We start from the raw sequence: 20,168 nt of genomic DNA on the forward strand, positions 1-20,168 counted from the left end.
CTCGGGTACCCATCCCCCGTGCTGTATCTGCATCTCTCGCAACCTCCTTCTGAATTGTTATCTGGACCTCTCCTCTCCTGCTATCCGGACCTTGGATCCAGGTGGAGGTTTTTGGAAGTCCCAGACTGCAGGAAGCGTCCCACCGCTTGCCACCAAATGTGGTGGGACCGCTTGGGCACCCTGCTTAGGTGCTTCTGTCTGCCAACCAGCGCCTCCTGCCCTCCAAACCGCTCCGAGCAAGATCGAGAGCGAATACCAGCCCCTTTTACCCCAAACATCGTACACAGACAAGATGTGGGTTAAAACTCCTAAGGAATGACTTTCATTGAAACTTAGACACGTACTTTATATGCCACAGGAGGACATTCCCCCTCCTGATTATATTACCCTAACAATACAAACTGCACACAGGAATATAATTACCATAGCTAAACAACAACCAACATATACTTGAAACATTAAGTTAATTAAACAACTAGCGACCTGGGTGACTCATTACCCACCCAGACTACTCGGCACCAACAATACTGAGTACAAAGTACAATATATATTATCCAGGGCCCATAGTCATGTATCCGGGTCCTCCAGGGCCCATAGTCATGTATCCGGATCCTCCAGGGCCCATAGTCATGTATCCGGATCCTCCAGGGCCCATAGAGATGTATCCGGGTCCTCCAGGGTCCATAGTCATGTATCCGGATCCTCCAGGGCCCATAGATATGTATCCAGGTCCTCCAGGGTCCATAGTCATGTATCTGTGTCCTCCAGGGCCCATAGTCATGTATCCGGGTCCTCCAGGGCCCATAGTCATGTATCCGGGTCCTCCAGGGCCCATAGATATGTATCCGGATCCTCCAGGGCCCATAGTCATGTATCCAAGTCGTGCAGAGCCCATAGTCATGTATCCGGGTCCTCCAGGGCCCATAGTCATGTATCCGGATCCTCCAGGGCCCATAGATATGTATCCGGGTCCTCCAGGGTCCATAGTCATGTATCCAGGTCCTCCAGGGCCCATAGTCATGTATCCGGATCCTCCAGGGCCCATAGATATGTATCCGGGTCCTCCAGGGTCCATAGTCATGTATCCGTGTCCTCCAGGGCCCATAGTCATGTATCCGGGTCCTCCAGGGCCCATAGATATGTATCCGGATCCTCCAGGGCCCATAGTCATGTATCCAAGTCGTGCAGAGCCCATAGTCATGTATCCGGGTCCTCCGGGGCCCATAGTCATGTATCCGGGTCCTCCAGGGCCCATAGTCATGTATCCGGGTCCTCCGGAGCCCATAGTCATGTATCCAGGTCCTCCAGGGCCCATAGTCATGTATCCGGATCCTCCAGGGCCCATAGATATGTATCCGGGTCCTCCAGGGTCCATAGTCATGTATCTGTGTCCTCCAGGGCCCATAGTCATGTATCCGGGTCCTCCAGGGCCCATAGATATGTATCCGGATCCTCCAGGGCCCATAGTCATGTATCCAAGTCGTGCAGAGCCCATAGTCATGTATCCGGGTCCTCCGGGGCCCATAGTCATGTATCCGGGTCCTCCAGGGCCCATAGTCATGTATCCGGGTCCTCCGGGGCCCATAGTCATGTATCCGGGTCCTCCGGGGCCCATAGTCATGTATCCGGGTCCTCCAGGGCCCATAGTCATGTATCCGGATCCTCCAGAGCCCATAGTCATGTATCCGGGTCCTCCAGGGCCCATAGTCATGTATCCGGATCCTCCAGGGCCCATAGTCATGTATCCGGGTCCTCCAGGGCCCATAGTCATGTATCCGGATTCTCCAGGGCCCATAGTCATGTATCCGGGTCCTCCAGGGCCCATAGTCATGTATCCGGATCCTCCAGGGCCCATAGTCATGTATCCGGATCCTCCAGGGCCCATAGTCATGTATCCGGGATCCTCCAGAGCCCATAGTCATGTATCCGGGTCCTCCAGGGCCCATAGTCATGTATCCGGATTCTCCAGGGCCCATAGTCATGTATCCGGATCCTCCAGGGCCCATAGTCATGTATCCGGATCCTCCAGGGCCCATAGTCATGTATCCGGGTTCTCCAGGGCCCATAGTCATGTATCCGGATCCTCCAGGGCCCATAGTCATGTATCCGGATCCTCCAGGGCCCATAGTCATGTATCCGGGTTCTCCAGGGCCCATAGTCATGTATCCGGATTCTCCAGGGCCCATAGTCATGTATCCGGGTCCTCCAGGGCCCATAGATATGTATCCTTGTCCTCCAGGGCCCATAGTCATGTATCCGGATTCTCCAGGGCCCATAGTCATGTATCCGGGTCCTCCAGGGCCCATAGTCATGTATCCGGATTCTCCAGGGCCCATAGTCATGTATCCGGATTTTCCAGGGCCCATAGTCATGTATCCGGATTCTCCAGGGCCCATAGTCATGTATCCGGATTCTCCAGGGCCCATAGTCATGTATCCGGATCCTCCAGGGCCCATAGTCATGTATCTGGATTCTCCAGGGCCCATAGTCATGTATCCGGATACTCCAGGGCCCATAGTCATGTATCTGGATTCTCCAGGGCCCATAGTCATGTATCCGGATCCTCCAGGGCCCATAGTCATGTATCCGGATTCTCCAGGGCCCATAGTCATGTATCCGGATCCTCCAGGGCCCATAGTCATGTATCTGGATTCTCCAGGGCCCATAGTCATGTATCCGGATCCTCCAGGGCCCATAGTCATGTATCCGGATCCTCCAGAGCCCATAGTCATGTATCCGGGTCCTCCATGTTGGGCAAGATGATAGCATTTAGTCCCCTTCAAAAGCCTCAATCCCCGGTGAGTCTGGCATAGCGAGGTGTATATAGAGGAGGGGGATATGGCGGGGTGTATATAGAGGAGGGGGATATGGTGGGGTGTATATAGAGGAGGGGATATGGCGGGGTGTATATAGAGGAGGGGGATAAGGCGGGGTGTATATAGAGGAGGGGGATATGGCGGGTGTATATAGAGGAGGGGATATGGTGGGGTGTATATAGAGGAGGGGGATATGGCGGGGTGTATATAAAGGAGGGGATATGGCGGGGTGTATATGGAGGAGGGGGATATGGCGGGGTGTATATAGAGGAGGGGGATATGGCGGGTGTATATAGAGGAGGGGGATATGGCGGGGTGTATATAGAGGAGGGGGATATGGCGGGGTGTATATAGAGGAGGGGGATATGGCGGGGTGTATATAGAGGAGGGGGATATGGCGGGGTGTATATAGAGGAGGGGGATATGGCGGGGTGTATATAGAGGAGGGGGATATGGCGGGGTGTATATAGAGGAGGGGGATATGGCGAGGTGTATATAGAGGAGGGAGATAAGGCGGGGTGTATATAGAGGAGGGGGATATGGCGGGTGTATATAGAGGAGGGGGATATGGCGGGGTGTATATAGAGGAGGGGGATATGGTGGGGTGTATATAGAGGAGGGGGATAAGGCGGGGTGTATATAGAGGAGGGGGATATGGCGGCGTGTATATAGAGGAGGGGATATGGTGGGGTGTATATAGAGGAGGGGGATATTGCGGGGTGTATATAGAGGAGGGGGATATGGTGGGGTGTATATAGAGGAGGGGGATATGGCGGGGTGTATATAGAGGAGGGGGATATGGCGGGGTGTATATAGAGGAGGGGATATGGTGGGGTGTATATAGAGGAGGGGGATATAGCGGGGTGTATATAGAGGAGGGGGATATGGCGGGGTGTATATAGAGGAGGGGGATATAGCGGGGGTGTATATAGAGGAGGGGGATATAGCGGGGTGTATATAGAGGAGGGGGATATAGCGGGGTGTATATAGAGGAGGGGGATATGGCGGGGTGTATATAGAGGAGGGGATATTGCGGGGTGTATATAGAGGAGGGGGATATAGCGGGGTGTATATAGAGGAGGGGGATATTGCGGGGTGTATATAGAGGAGGGGGATATTGCGGGGTGTATATAGAGGAGGGGGATATGGCGGGGTGTATATAGAGGAGGGGGATATAGCGGGGTGTATATAGAGGAGGGGGATATGGCGGGGTGTATATAGAGGAGGGGGATATGGCGGGGTGTATATAGAGGAGGGGGATATGGCGGGGTGTATATAGAGGAGGGGGATATGGCGGGGTGTATATAGAGGAGGGGGATATGGCGGGGTGTATATAGAGGAGGGGGATATGGCGGGGTGTATATAGAGGTGGGGATATGGTGGGGTGTATATAGAGGAGGGGATATGGTGGGGTGTATATAGAGGAGGGGGATATAGCGGGGTGTATATAGAGGAGGGGATATGGTGGGGTGTATATAGAGGAGGGGGGTATTGCGGGGTGTATATAGAGGAGGGGATATGGTGGGGTGTATATAGAGGAGGGGGATATGGCGGGGTGTATATAGAGGAGGGGGATATGGCGGGGTGTATATAGAGGAGGGGGATATGGCGGGGTGTATATAGAGGAGGGGGATATGGTGGGGTGTATATAGAGGAGGGGGATATGGCGGGGTGTATATAGAGGAGGGGGATATGGCGGGGTGTATATAGAGGAGGGGATATGGCGGCGTGTATATAGAGGAGGGGATATGGTGGGGTGTATATAGAGGAGGGGGATATGGCAGGGTGTATATAGAAGAGGGGGATATTGCGGGGTGTATATAGAGGAGGGGGATATGGCGGGGTGTATATAGAGGAGGGGGATATGGCGGGGTGTATATAGAGGAGGGGATATGGTGGGGTGTATATAGAGGAGGGGGATATAGCGGGGTGTATATAGAGGAGGGGGATATGGCGGGGTGTATATAGAGGAGGGGGATATAGCGGGGTGTATATAGAGGAGGGGGATATAGCGGGGTGTATATAGAGGAGGGGATATTGAGGGGTGTATATAGAGGAGGGGATATGGTGGGGTGTATATAGAGGAGGGGGATATAGCGGGGTGTATATAGAGGAGGGGGATATGGCGGGGTGTATATAGAGGAGGGGGATATAGCGGGGTGTATATAGAGGAGGGGGATATAGCGGGGTGTATATAGAGGAGGGGATATTGCGGGGTGTATATAGAGGAGGGGATATGGTGGGGTGTATATAGAGGAGGGGGATATAGCGGGGTGTATATAGAGGAGGGGATATGGTGGGGTGTATATAGAGGAGGGGGGTATTGCGGGGTGTATATAGAGGAGGGGATATGGTGGGGTGTATATAGAGGAGGGGATATGGCGGGGTGTATATAGAGGAGGGGGATATGGTGGGGTGTATATAGAGGAGGGGGATATGGCGGGGTGTATATAGAGGAGGGGGATATGGCGGGGTGTATATAGAGGAGGGGGATATGGCGGGGTCTATATAGAGGAGGGGATATGGTGGGGTGTATATAGAGGAGGGGATATGGTGGGGTGTATATAGAGGAGGGGGATATGGCGGGGTGTATATAGAGGAGGGGGATATGGCGGGGTGTATATAGAGGAGGGGATATGGCGGGGTGTATATAGAGGAGGGGGGTATGGCGGGGTGTATATAGAGGAGGGGGATATGGCGGGGTGTATATAGAGGAGGGGGATATAGCGGGGTGTATATAGAGGAGGGGGATATGGCGGGGTGTATATAGAGGAGGGGGATATGGCGGGGTGTATATAGAGGAGGGGGATATAGCGGGGTGTATATAGAGGAGGGGGATATGGCGGGGTGTATATAGAGGAGGGGGATATAGCGGGGTGTATATAGAGGAGGGGGATATGGCGGGGTGTATATAGAGGAGGGGGATATGGCGGGGTGTATATAGAGGAGGGGATATGGCGGGGTGTATATAGGAGGGGGATATAGCGGGGTGTATATAGAGGAGGGGATATGGCGGGGTGTATATAGAGGAGGGGGATATGGCGGGGTGTATATAGAGGAGGGGGATATAGCGGGGTGTATATAGAGGAGGGGGATATAGCGGGGGTGTATATAGAGGAGGGGGGTATGGCGGGGTGTATATAGAGGAGGGGGGTATGGCGGGGTGTATATAGAGGAGGGGGAGGGGAGAAGAACCTCACCTGTGTATTGGTCTCCTTGAACTCTTCCATGACTTTGGTGATGAAGTTCAGCATTAATGAGAAATCATTCCGATTGATACTCCCCGATCCATCGATGAGGAAGACGATGTCCAATCCTCGCCCGCTGCACTCTGCCGAGACACCACAACAAATATGACTTCTACTAATGATCAGACCTCTGCTTCTACCTGGAAGTCTGGAGCACATGGCCTGCTGTGGTCGGGGAAGGTGTTACCTGGCAGAGATCGGGGTAGAGGTGTCACCACTGGTGGAACTCCAGTTATATAATAGCAACGCCCATTCACATAGATGTTCTCTCCGCACGTCCTCTGCAGGGTTGGACCACACACCTGAGGAAGACACATGGAGGATGACACACCTGAGGAAGACACATGAAGGATGACACACCTGAGGAAGACACATGAAGGATGTCACACCTGAGGAAGACACATGGAGGATGACACACCATGAGAAGGACACATGGAGGATGACACACCATGAGAAGAACACATGAAGGATGACACACCATGAGAAGAACACATGAAGGATGACACACCTGAGGAAGACACATGGAGGATGTCACACCATGAGAAGAACACATGAAGGATGACACACCATGAGAAGAACACATGGAGGATGACACACACCATGAGAAAAACACATGAAGGATGACACACCTGAGGAAGACACATGGAGGATGTCACACCATGAGAAGAACACATGAAGGATGACACACCTGAGGAAGACACATGGAGGATGTCACACCATGAGAAGAACACATGAAGGATGACACACCATGAGAAGAACACATGGAGGATGACACACACCATGAGAAGAACACATGAAGGATGACACACCATGAGAAGAACACATGAAGGATGACACACCATGAGAAGAACACATGGAGGATGACACACACCATGAGAAGAACACATGAAGGATGACACACCATGAGAAGAACACATGGAGGATGACACACCATGAGAAGAACACATGAAGGATGACACACCATGAGAAGAACACATGAAGGATGACACACCATGAGAAGAACACATGAAGGATGAAACACCATGAGAAGAACACATGAAGGATGAAACACCATGAGAAGAACACATGAAGGATGACACACCATGAGAAGAACACATGAAGGATGACACACCATGAGAAGAACACATGAAGGATGAAACACCATGAGAAGAACACATGAAGGATGACACACCATGAGAAGAACACATGGAGGATGACACACACCATGAGAAGAACACATGAAGGATGACACACCATGAGAAGAACACATGAAGGATGACACACCATGAGAAGAACACATGGAGGATGACACACCATGAGAAGAACACATGAAGGATGACACACCATGAGAAGAACACATGAAGGATGACACACCATGAGAAGAACACATGGAGGATGACACACCATGAGAAGAACACATGAAGGATGACACACCATGAGAAGAACACATGAAGGATGACACACCATGAGAAGAACACATGAAGGATGACACACCATGAGAAGAACACATGGAGGATGACACACCATGAGAAGAACACATGGAGGATGTCACACCATGAGAAGAACACATGAAGGATGACACACCATGAGAAGAACACATGAAGGATGACACACCATGAGAAGAACACATGGAGGATGACACACACCATGAGAAGAACACATGAAGGATGACACACCATGAGAAGAACACATGGAGGATGACACACCATGAGAAGAACACATGAAGGATGACACACCATGAGAAGAACACATGGAGGATGACACACCATGAGAAGAACACATGAAGGATGACACACCATGAGAAGAACACATGAAGGATGACACACCATGAGAAGAACACATGAAGGATGAAACACCATGAGAAGAACACATGAAGGATGACACACCATGAGAAGAACACATGAAGGATGACACACCATGAGAAGAACACATGAAGGATGACACACCATGAGAAGGACACATGAAGGATGACACACCATGAGAAAAACACATGAAGGATGACACACCATGAGAAGAACACATGAAGGATGACACACCATGAGAAGAACACATGAAGGATGACACACCATGAGAAGAACACATGAAGGATGACACACCATGAGAAGAACACATGAAGGATGACACACCATGAGAAGAACACATGAAGGATGACACACCATGAGAAGAACACATGAAGGATGTCACACCATGAGAAGAACACATGAAGGATGACACACCATGAGAAGAACACATGAAGGATGACACACCCTGAGAAGGACACATGAAGGATGACACACCATGAGAAGAACACATGGAGGATGTCACACCATGAGAAGAACACATGAAGGATGACACACCATGAGAAGAACACATGAAGGATGACACACCATGAGAAGAACACATGAAGGATGACACACCATGAGAAGAACACATGAAGGATGACACACCATGAGAAGAACACATGAAGGATGTCACACCATGAGAAGAACACATGAAGGATGACACACCATGAGAAGAACACATGAAGGATGACACACCCTGAGAAGGACACATGAAGGATGACACACCATGAGAAGAACACATGAAGGATGACACACCATGAGAAGAACACATGAAGGATGACACACCATGAGAAGAACACATGAAGGGTGACACACCATGAGAAGAACACATGAAGGATGACACACCATGAGAAGAACACATGAAGGATGTCACACCATGAGAAGAACACATGAAGGATGACACACCATGAGAAGAACACATGAAGGATGACACACCCTGAGAAGGACACATGAAGGATGACACACCATGAGAAGAACACATGAAGGATGACACACCATGAGAAGAACACATGAAGGATGACACACCATGAGAAGAACACATGAAGGATGACACACCCTGAGAAGGACACATGAAGGATGACACACCATGAGAAGAACACATGGAGGATGACACACCATGAGAAGAACACATGATGGATGACACACCATGAGAAGGACACATGAAGGATGACACACCATGAGAAGAACACATGAAGGATGACACACCCTGAGAAGAACACATGAAGGATGACACACCATGAGAAGGACACATGAAGGATGACACACCATGAGAAGAACACATGAAGGATGACACACCATGAGAAGAACACATGAAGGATGACACACCCTGAGAAGGACACATGAAGGATGACACACCATGAGAAGAACACATGAAGGATGACACACCATGAGAAGGACACATGGAGTAATTGCCAGAGTAGAGGCACATACCAGAAGCTGAGCCGGACTCTCCTGTACAACCAGAGACAATCCGAGAGAGGAATTTATATCACCATCAGAGGAACCTGTAATACAGAATATATATGGAGGATGATGCACACCCTGAGAGGGACAGGGAGGATGACACACCCTGGTGACATTGGTGACATCACCGATCTCCAGATATAAGATATATTATACACAAGTGACATCACCACTCTGTTATATACAATGTATGGGATGGGTTAATAACATTCGACATAAAGGTGAATACAATGTTACCAGGGATGGGCATGGGGTTGCAGATGGCCGTCTGAGGGTCGCAGCGATATAACTGTCCCGTCTTATTCTCGGATTGTCGGTGGAGCGGAGAGCTGACTATCACCCTGCAATGACACGGCACACCTCTGGTGATAACCATCGGGGTTATTAAGGTCACATGATTATATTATTACACTATACAGAGATATTTAGTCCAAGTCCATGGAAACCCGCCCCTCCCCCAATCCATACACACATAGATGGGGTACACATTTCTTGGCTGTGAGCCCACGTTGACATGGGGGGATCACACAAACTCCATGCAGACACTGACTACAGGACCCCAGCGCTGGAAGTCCCTGCTCCAGTTACAGTGGAGTTCATTTATACAAATAGTGACAGTGAATGCTTTGTGATCATCTGCACTGCAGATTATTCCCCCCCAAAGAGGACCCGTCACTCTCTCACCATTTATCCATCTGCACCACCTGATGGCCAAAGCTGGGATCCACATTCTGGAATATGATTGGACGCGTCGTGTCCACAAAGAAGGCGCTGGCGGAGGAGAGCGCTGTGATAATGATAAAATAGAAGAGCAATGAGGAAGAGACAAACCTGGAGACATTACACCCACCTTCTATCCACCCCAAACCCTCTACATTCTACACCCCCTCCACCCCACCTCTTCATTGATGGGAGGATAAAAGAGGTGGAAGATGCCGGAGGAGATAGGAGACAATGGAAGAGATTGGAGATGATGGAAGAGATTGGAGATGATGGAGGAGATGGGAAAAAATAGGATGAGAGGTGATGGAGGAGAAAGGACAAGATGGGAAAAGGTGGAAGGTGATGGAAGAGATTGGGGTGAATGAAGAGGTTGGAGGTTATTAAAGAGATGGGAGGAGATGGAAAAGATAGTAGGAGGTGTAAGAGATTAGAGGTGTTCCAGGAAAGGGAAGAGATTGGAGGGAAATGGAAGAGATTGTAGATGACGAAGAAGATGAGAGGTGATAGAAGAGATGGGAGGAGATGGAAGAGATTGAAAGAGGTGGACGAGATTGAAAAAGGTGGAAGAGATTGAAAGAGTCCCAGTAGGGAATAGGGGGGATGGGTTGGAAAGCTCTCAGTTGGGAATAGAGGGGATGGGTTGGAAAGCTCTCAGTTGGGAATAGAGGGGATGGGTTGGAAAGCTCTCAGTTGGGAATAGAGGAGATGGGTTGGAAAGCTCTCAGTTGGGAATAGAGGGGATGGGTAGGAAAGCTCTCAGTAGGGAATAGAGGGGATGGGTTGGAAAGCTCTCAGTTGGGAATAGGGGGGATGGGTTGGAAAGCTCTCAGTTGGGAATAGAGGAGATGGGTTGGAAAGCTCTCAGTTGGGAATAGAAGAGATGGGTTGGAAAGCTCTCAGTTGGGAATAGAGGGTATGGGTAGGAAAGCTCTCAGTTGGGAATAGAGGGTATGGGTAGGAAAGCTCTCAGTAGGGAATAGAAGGGATGGGTAGGAAAGCTCTCAGTTGGGAATAGAAGAGATGGGTTGGAAAGCTCTCAGTTGGGAATAGAGGAGATGGGTTGGAAAGCTCTCAGTTGGGAATAGAAGAGATGGGTTGGAAAGCTCTCAGTTGGGAATAGAGGGTATGGGTAGGAAAGCTCTCAGTTGGGAATAGAGGGTATGGGTAGGAAAGCTCTCAGTAGGGAATAGAGGGGATGGGTAGGAAAGCTCTCAGTTGGGAATAGAAGAGATGGGTTGGAAAGCTCTCAGTAGGGAATAGAGGGGATGGGTTGGAAAGCTCTCAGTTGGGAATAGAGGGGATGGGTTGGAAAGCTCTCAGTTGGGAATAGAGGGGATGGGTTGGAAAGCTCTCAGTTGGGAATAGGGGGTATGGGTTGGAAAGCTCTCAGTTGGGAATAGAGGGTATGGGTAGGAAAGCTCTCAGTTGGGAATAGAGGGGATGGGTTGGAAAGCTCTCAGTTGGGAATAGAGGGGATGGGTTGGAAAGCTCTCAGTTGGGAATAGGGGGTATGGGTTGGAAAGCTCTCAGTTGGGAATAGAGGGTATGGGTGGGAAAGCTCTCAGTAGGGAATAGAGGGGATAGGTTTGAAAGCTCTCAGTAGGGAATAGAGGGGATGGGTAGGAAAGCTCTCAGTAGGGAATAGAGGGGATAGGTTTGAAAGCTCTCAGTAGGGAATAGAGGGGATGGGTAGGAAAGCTCTCAGTTGGGAATAGAGGGGATGGGTTGGAAAGCTCTCAGTTGGGAATAGAGGGGATGGGTTGGAAAGCTCTCAGTTGGGAATAGAGGGGATGGGTAGGGAAGCTCTCAGTTGGGAATAGAGGAGATGGGTTGGAAAGCTCTCAGTAGGGAATAGAGGGGATGGGTTGGAAAGCTCTCAGTAGGGAATAGAGGGGATGGGTAGTAAAGCTCTCAGTTGGGAATAGAGGGGATGGGTTGGAAAGCTCTCAGTCGGGAATAGAGGGGATGGGTTGGAAAGCTCTCAGTTGGGAATAGAGGGGATGGGTTGGAAAGCTCTCAGTTGGGAATAGAGGGGATGGGTTGGAAAGCTCTCAGTTGGGAATAGAGGGGATGGGGTGGAAAGCTCTCAGTAGGGAATAGAGGGGATGGGTTGGAAAGCTCTCAGTAGGGAATAGAGGGGATGGGTAGGAAAGCTCTCAGTAGGGAATAGAGGGGATGGGTTGGAAAGCTCTCAGTTGGGAATAGAGGGGATGGGTTGGAAAGCTCTCAGTTGGGAATAGAGGAGATGGGTTGGAAAGCTCTTAGTTGGGAATAGAAGAGATGGGTTGGAAAGCTCTCAGTTGGGAATAGAGGGTATAGGTAGGAAAGCTCTCAGTTGGAAATAGAAGAGATGGGTTGGAAAGCTCTCAGTTGGGAATAGGGGGTATGGGTTGGAAAGCTCTCAGTTGGGAATAGAGGGGATGGGTTGGAAAGCTCTCAGTTGGGAATAGAGGGGATGGGTTGGAAAGCTCTCAGTAGGGAATAGAGGGGATGGGTTGGAAAGCTCTCAGTTGGGAATAGAGGGGATGGGTTGGAAAGCTCTCAGTTGGGAATAGAAGAGATGGGTTGGAAAGCTCTCAGTTGGGAATAGGGGGTATGGGTTGGAAAGCTCTCAGTTGGGAATAGAGGGGATGGGTTGGAAAGCTCTCAGTTGGGAATAGAGGAGATGGGTTGGAAAGCTCTCAGTTGGGAATAGAGGGTATGGGTTGGAAAGCTCTCAGTTGGGAATAGAGGGGATGGGTTGGAAAGCTCTCAGTAGGGAATAGAGGGGATGGGCTGGAAAGCTCTCAGTTGGGAATAGAGGGGATGGATTGGAAAGCTCTCAGTTGGGAATAGAGGGGATGGGTTGGAAAGCTCTCAGTTGGGAATAGAGGGGATGGGTAGGGAAGCTCTCAGTTGGGAATAGAGGAGATGGGTTGGAAAGCTCTCAGTAGGGAATAGAGGGGATGGGTTGGAAAGCTCTCAGTAGGGAATAGAGGGGATGGGTAGTAAAGCTCTCAGTAGGGAATAGAGGGGATGGGTTGGAAAGCTCTCAGATGGGAATAGAGGGGATGGGTTGGAAAGCTCTCAGTTGGGAATAGAAGAGATGGGTTGGAAAGCTCTCAGTTGGGAATAGAGGGTATGGGTTGGAAAGCTCTCAGTTGGGAATAGAGGGGATGGGTTGGAAAGCTCTCAGTAGGGAATAGAGGGGATGGGTTGGAAAGCTCTCAGATGGGAATAGAGGGGATGGGTTGGAAAGCTCTCAGATGGGAATAGAGGGGATGGGTTGGAAAGCTCTCAGTTGGGAATAGAGGGTATGGGTTGGAAAGCTCTCAGTTGGGAATAGAGGGGATGGGTTGGAAAGCTCTCAGTTGGGAATAGAGGGGATGGGTAGGAAAGCTCTCAGTAGGGAATAGAGGGGATGGGTTGGAAAGCTCTCAGTTGGGAATAGAGGGGATGGGTTGGAAAGCTCTCAGTTGGGAATAGAGGGGATGAGTTGGAAAGCTCTCAGTTGGGAGTAGAGGGGATGGGTTGGAAAGCTCTCAGTTGGGAATAGAGGGGATGGGTTGGAAAGCTCTCAGTTGGGAATAGAGGGGATGGGTTGGAAAGCTCTCAGTTGGGAATAGAGGGGATGGGTTGGAAAGCTCTCAGTTGGGAATAGAGGGGATGGGTAGGAAAGCTCTCAGTAGGGAATAGAGGGGATGGGTTGGAAAGCTCTCAGTTGGGAATAGAGGGGATGGGTTGGAAAGCTCTCAGTTGGGAATAGAGGGGATGAGTTGGAAAGCTCTCAGTTGGGAATAGAGGGGATGGGTTGGAAAGCTCTCAGTTGGGAATAGAGGGGATGGGTTGGAAAGCTCTCAGTTGGGAATAGAGGGGATGGGTTGGAAAGCTCTCAGTTGGGAATAGAGGGGATGGGTAGGGAAGCTCTCAGTTGGGAATAGAGGAGATGGGTTGGAAAGCTCTCAGTAGGGAATAGAGGGGATGGGTTGGAAAGCTCTCAGTAGGGAATAGAGGGGATAGGTAGTAAAGCTCTCAGTTGGGAATAGAGGGGATGGGTTGGAAAGCTCTCAGTTGGGAATAGAGGGGATGGGTTGGAAAACTCTCAGTTGGGAATAGAAGAGATGGGTTGGAAAGCTCTCAGTTGGGAATAGGGGGTATGGGTTGGAAAGCCCTCAGTTGGGAATAGAGGAGATGGGTTGGAAAGCTCTCAGTTGGGAATAGAGGGGATGGGTAGGAAAGCTCTCAGTTGGGAATAGAAGAGATGGGTTGGAAAGCTCTCAGTTGGGAATAGGGGGTATGGGTTGGAAAGCTCTCAGTTGGGAATAGAGGGGATGGGTTGGAAAGCTCTCAGTTGGGAATAGAAGAGATGGGTTGGAAAGCTCTCAGTTGGGAATAGGGGGTATGGGTTGGAAAGCTCTCAGTTGGGAATAGAGGGGATGGGTTGGAAAGCTCTCAGTTGGGAATAGAGGAGATGGGTTGGAAAGCTCTCAGTTGGGAATAGAGGGTATGGGTTGGAAAGCTCTCAGTTGGGAATAGAGGGGATGGGTTGGAAAGCTCTCAGTCGGGAATAGAGGGGATGGGTTGGAAAGCTCTCAGTTGGGAATAGAGGGGATGGGTTGCAAAGCTCTCAGTTGGGAATAGAGGGGATGGGTTGGAAAGCTCTCAGTTGGGAATAGAGGGGATGGGTAGGAAAGCTCTCAGTAGGGAATAGAGGGGATGGGTTGGAAAGCTCTCAGTTGGGAATAGAGGGGATGGGTTGGAAAGCTCTCAGTTGGGAATAGAGGGGATGAGTTGGAAAGCTCTCAGTTGGGAATAGAGGGGATGGGTTGGAAAGCTCTCAGTTGGGAATAGAGGGGATGGGTTGGAAAGCTCTCAGTTGGGAATAGAGGGGATGGGTTGGAAAGCTCTCAGTTGGGAATAGAGGGGATGGGTAGGGAAGCTCTCAGTTGGGAATAGAGGAGATGGGTTGGAAAGCTCTCAGTAGGGAATAGAGGGGATGGGTTGGAAAGCTCTCAGTAGGGAATAGAGGGGATGGGTAGTAAAGCTCTCAGTTGGGAATAGAGGGGATGGGTTGGAAAGCTCTCAGTTGGGAATAGAGGGGATGGGTTGGAAAACTCTCAGTTGGGAATAGAAGAGATGGGTTGGAAAGCTCTCAGTTGGGAATAGGGGGTATGGGTTGGAAAGCCCTCAGTTGGGAATAGAGGGGATGGGTTGGAAAGCTCTCAGTTGGGAATAGAGGAGATGGGTTGGAAAGCTCTCAGTTGGGAATAGAGGGTATGGGTTGGAAAGCTCTCAGTTGGGAATAGAGGGTATGGGTTGGAAAGCTCTCAGTAGGGAATAGAGGGGATGGGTTGGAAAGCTCTCAGTTGGGAATAGAGGGGATGAGTTGGAAAGCTCTCAGTTGGGAGTAGAGGGGATGGGTTGGAAAGCTCTCAGTTGGGAATAGAGGGGATGGGTTGGAAAACTCTCAGTTGGGAATAGAAGAGATGGGTTGGAAAGCTCTCAGTTGGGAATAGGGGGTATGGGTTGGAAAGCCCTCAGTTGGGAATAGAGGGGATGGGTTGGAAAGCTCTCAGTTGGGAATAGAGGGGATGGGTTGGAAAGCTCTCAGTTGGGAATAGAGGGGATGGGTTGGAAAGCTCTCAGTTGGGAATAGAGGGGATGGGTAGGAAAGCTCTCAGTAGGGAATAGAGGGGATGGGTTGGAAAGCTCTCAGTTGGGAATAGAGGGGATGGGTTGGAAAGCTCTCAGTTGGGAATAGAGGGGATGGGTTGGAAAGCTCTCAGTTGGGAATAGAGGGGATGGGTAGGGAAGCTCTCAGTTGAGAATAGAGGGGATGGGTTGGAAAGCTCTCAGTTGGGAATAGAGGGGATGGGTTGGAAAGCTCTCAGTTGGGAATAGAGGGGATGGGTTGGAAAGCTCTCAGTTGGGAATAGAGGGGATGGGTTGGAAAGCTCTCAGTTGGGAATAGAGGGGATGGGTTGGAAAGCTCTCAGTTGGGAATAGAGGGGATGGGTAGGAAAGCTCTCAGTAGGGAATAGAGGGGATGGGTTGGAAAGCTCTCAGTTGGGAATAGAGGGGATGGGTTGGAAAGCTCTCAGTTGGGAATAGAGGGGATGGGTTGGAAAGCTCTCAGTTGGGAATAGAGGGGATGGGTAGGGAAGCTCTCAGTTGAGAATAGAGGAGATGGGTTGGAAAGCTCTCAGTAGGGAATAGAGGGGATGGGTTGGAAAGCTCTCAGTTGGGAATAGAGGAGATGGGTAGGAAACCTCGCAGTTGGGAATAGAGGGGATGGGTTGGAAAGCTCTCAGTAGGGAATAGAGGGGATGGGTTGGAAAGCTCTCAGTAGGGAATAGAGGGGATGGGTTGGAAAGCTCTCAGTTGGGAATAGAGGGGATGGGTTGGAAAGCTCTCAGTAGGGAATAGAGGGGATGGGTTGGAAGGCTCTCAGTTGGGAATAGAGGGGATGGGTTGGAAAGCTCTCAGTTGGGAATAGAGGGGATTGGTTTGAAAGCTCTCAGTTGGGAATAGAGGGGATGGGTTGGAAAGCTCTCAGTTGGGAATAGAGGGGATGGGTAGGAAAGCTCTCAGTAGGGAATAGAGGGGATGGGTTGGAAAGCTCTCAGTTGGGAATAGAGGGTATGGGTAGGGAAGCTCTCAGTTGGGAATAGAGGGGATGGGTGGGAAAGCTCTCAGTCAGGATTAGAGGGGATGGGTTGGAAAGCTCTCAGTTGGGAATAGAGGGGATGGGTAGGAAAGCTCTCAGTAGGGAATAGAGGGGATGGGTTGGAAAGCTCTCAGTTGGGAATAGAGGGGATGGGTAGGGAAGCTCTCAGTTGGGAATAGAGGGGATGGGTAGGGAAGCTCTCAGTTGGGAATAGAGGGGATGGGTTGGAAAGCTCTCAGTTGGGAATAGAGGGGATGGGTTGGAAAGCTCTCAGTAGGGGATAGAGGGGATGGGTTGGAAAGCTCTCAGTAGGGAATAGAGGGTATGGGTGGGAAAGCTCTCAGTCGGGAATAGAGGGGATGGGTTGGAAAGCTCTCCGTTGGAAATAGAGGGGATGGGTTGGAAATCTCTCAATTGGGAATAGAGGGGATGGGTTGGAAAGCTCTCAGTTGGGAATAGAGGGGATGGGTTGGAAAGCTCTCAGTTGGGAATAGAGGGGATGGGTTGGAAAGCTCTCAGTAGGGAATAGAGGGGATGGGTTGGAAAGCTCTCAGTTGGGAATAGAGGGGATGGGTTGGAAAGCTCTCAGTAGGGAATAGAGGGTATGGGTTGGAAAGCTCTCAGTTGGGAATAGAGGGGATGGGTTGGAAAGCTCTCAGTTGGGAATAGAGGGTATGGGTTGGAAAGCTCTCAGTTGGGAATAGAGGGGATGGGTTGGAAAGCTCTCAGTTGGGAATAGAGGGGATGGGTTGGAAAGCTCTCAGTTGGGAATAGAGGGGATGGGTTGGAACACTCTCAGTTGGGAATAGAGGGTATGGGTAGGGAAGCTCTCAGTTGGGAATAGAGGAGATGGGTTGGAAAGCTCTCAGTTGGGAATAGAGGGGATGGGTTGGAAAGTTCTCAGTAGGGAATAGAGGGGATGGGTTGGAAAGCTCTCAGTTGGGAATAGAGGGGATGGGTTGGAAAGCTCTCAGTAGGGAATAGAGGGGATGGGTTGGAAAGCTCTCAGTTGGGAATAGAGGGGATGGGTTGGAAAGCTCTCAGTAGGGAATAGAGGGGATGGGTTGGAAAGCTCTCAGTTGGGAATAGAGGGTATGGGTTGGAAAGCTCTCAGTTGGGAATAGAGGGGATGGGTAGTAAAGCTCTCAGTTGGGAATAGAGGGGATGGGTTGGAACGCTCTCAGTTGGGAATAGAGGGGATGGGCAGGAAAGCTCTCAGTAGGGAATAGAGGGTATGGGTTGAAAAGCTCTCAGTTGGGAATAGAGGGGATGGGTTGGAAAGCTCTCAGTTGGTAATAGAGGGTATGGGTTGGAAAGCTCTCAGTTGGGAATAGAGGGGATGGGTTGGAAAGCTCTCAGTTGGGAATAGAGGGGATGGGTTGGAAAGCTCTCAGTTGGGAATAGAGGGGATGGGTTGGAACGCTCTCAGTTGGGAATAGAGGGGATGGGTAGGGAAGCTCTCAGTTGGGAATAGAGGAGATGGGTTGGAAAGCTCTCAGTTGGGAATAGAGGGGATGGGTTGGAAAGCTCTCAGTAGGGAATAGAGGAGATGGGTTGGAAAGCTCTCAGTTGGGAATAGAGGGGATGGGTTGGAAAGCTCTCAGTTGGGAATAGAGGGTATGGGTAGGGAACCTCTCAGTTGGGAATAGAGGGGATGGGTAGGAAAGCTCTCAGTATGGAATAGAGGGGGTGGGTTGGAAAGCTCTCAGTTGGGAATAGAGGGGATGGGTTGGAAAGCTCTCAGTTGGGAATAGAGGGGATGGGTTGGAAAGCTCTCAGTTGGGAATAGAGGGGATGGGTTGGAAAGCTCTCAGTAGGGAATAGAGGGGATGGGTTGGAAAGCTCTCAGTTGGGAATAGGGGGGATGGGTTGGAAAGCTCTTAGTTGGGAATAGAGGGGATGGGTTGGAAAGCTCTCAGTTGGGAATAGAGGGGATGGGTTGGAAAGCTCTCAGTTGGGAATAGAGGGGATGGGTTGGAAAGCTCTCAGTTGGGAATAGAGGGGATGGGTTGGAAAGCTCTCAGTTGGGAATAGAGGGGATGGGTAGGAAAGCTCTCAGTATGGAATAGAGGGGATGGGTTGGAAAGCTCTCAGTTGGGAATAGAGGAGATGGGTTGGAAAGCTCTCAGTAGGGAATAGAGGGGATGGGTTGGAAAGCTCTCAGTAGGGAATAGAGGGGATGGGTAGTAAAGCTCTCAGTTGGGAATAGAGGGGATGGGTTGGAAAGCTCTCAGTTGGGAATAGAGGGGATGGGTTGGAAAGCTCTCAGTAGGGAATAGAGGGGATGGGTTGGAAAGCTCTCAGTTGGGAATAGAGGGGATGGGTTGGAAAGCTCTCAGTTGGGAATAGAAGAGATGGGTTGGAAAGCTCTCAGTTGGGAATAGAGGGTATGGGTTGGAAAGCTCTCAGTTGGGAATAGAGGGGATGGGTTGGAAAGCTCTCAGTAGGGAATAGAGGGGATGGGTTGGAAAGCTCTCAGATGGGAATAGAGGGGATGGGTTGGAAAGCTCTCAGATGGGAATAGAGGGGATGGGTTGGAAAGCTCTCAGTTGGGAATAGAGGGGATGGGTTGGAAAGCTCTCAGTTGGGAATAGAGGGGATGGGTTGGAAAGCTCTCAGTTGGGAATAGAGGGGATGGGTAGGAAAGCTCTCAGTAGGGAATAGAGGGGATGGGTTGGAAAGCTCTCAGTTGGGAATAGAGGGGATGGGTTGGAAAGCTCTCAGTTGGGAATAGAGGGGATGAGTTGGAAAGCTCTCAGTTGGGAATAGAGGGGATGGGTTGGAAAGCTCTCAGTTGGGAATAGAGGGGATGGGTTGGAAAGCTCTCAGTTGGGAATAGAGGGGATGGGTTGGAAAGCTCTCAGTTGGGAATAGAGGGGATGGGTTGGAAAGCTCTCAGTTGGGAATAGAGGGGATGGGTAGGAAAGCTCTCAGTAGGGAATAGAGGGGATGGGTTGGAAAGCTCTCAGTTGGGAATAGAGGGGATGGGTTGGAAAGCTCTCAGTTGGGAATAGAGGGAATGAGTTGGAAAGCTCTCAGTTGGGAATAGAGGGGATGGGTTGGAAAGCTCTCAGTTGGGAATAGAGGGGATGGGTTGGAAAGCTCTCAGTTGGGACTAGAGGGGATGGGTTGGAAAGCTCTCAGTTGGGAATAGAGGGGATGGGTAGGGAAGCTCTCAGTTGGGAATAGAGGAGATGGGTTGGAAAGCTCTCAGTAGGGAATAGAGGGGATGGGTTGGAAAGCTCTCAGTAGGGAATAGAGGGGAAAGGTAGTAAAGCTCTCAGTTGGGAATAGAGGGGATGGGTTGGAAAGCTCTCAGTTGGGAATAGAGGGGATGGGTTGGAAAACTCTCAGTTGGGAATAGAAGAGATGGGTTGGAAAGCTCTCAGTTGGGAATAGGGGGTATGGGTTGGAAAGCCCTCAGTTGGGAATAGAGGAGATGGGTTGGAAAGCTCTCAGTTGGGAATAGAGG

The 20,168-nt window shown here is 50.5% G+C and overlaps 1 protein-coding gene across 1 annotated transcript in view; it reads right to left on the reverse strand.

Moving 5' to 3' along the window:
- LOC143925199 (integrin alpha-M-like) overlaps positions 1-20,168 on the reverse strand; it is a 105,154-nt gene that overhangs the window by 66,763 nt on the left and 18,223 nt on the right. The window contains exons 2-6 of the mRNA XM_077449797.1: positions 10,012-10,158; positions 9,565-9,668; positions 9,295-9,368; positions 6,252-6,366; positions 6,017-6,147 (exon numbers count right to left, since the gene is read on the reverse strand). Coding sequence (XP_077305923.1) covers positions 6,017-6,147; positions 6,252-6,366; positions 9,295-9,368; positions 9,565-9,668; positions 10,012-10,158 — 571 coding nt within the window. The remainder of the gene's footprint in view (positions 1-6,016; positions 6,148-6,251; positions 6,367-9,294; positions 9,369-9,564; positions 9,669-10,011; positions 10,159-20,168) is intronic.

The sequence above is a fragment of the Lithobates pipiens genome, unplaced genomic scaffold (genome assembly GCF_037356315.1).
Source record: "Lithobates pipiens isolate NorthernLeopardFrog02 unplaced genomic scaffold, aLitPip1_a1.2 Scaffold_22, whole genome shotgun sequence".
Taxonomy (NCBI): Eukaryota; Metazoa; Chordata; class Amphibia; order Anura; family Ranidae; genus Lithobates; species Lithobates pipiens.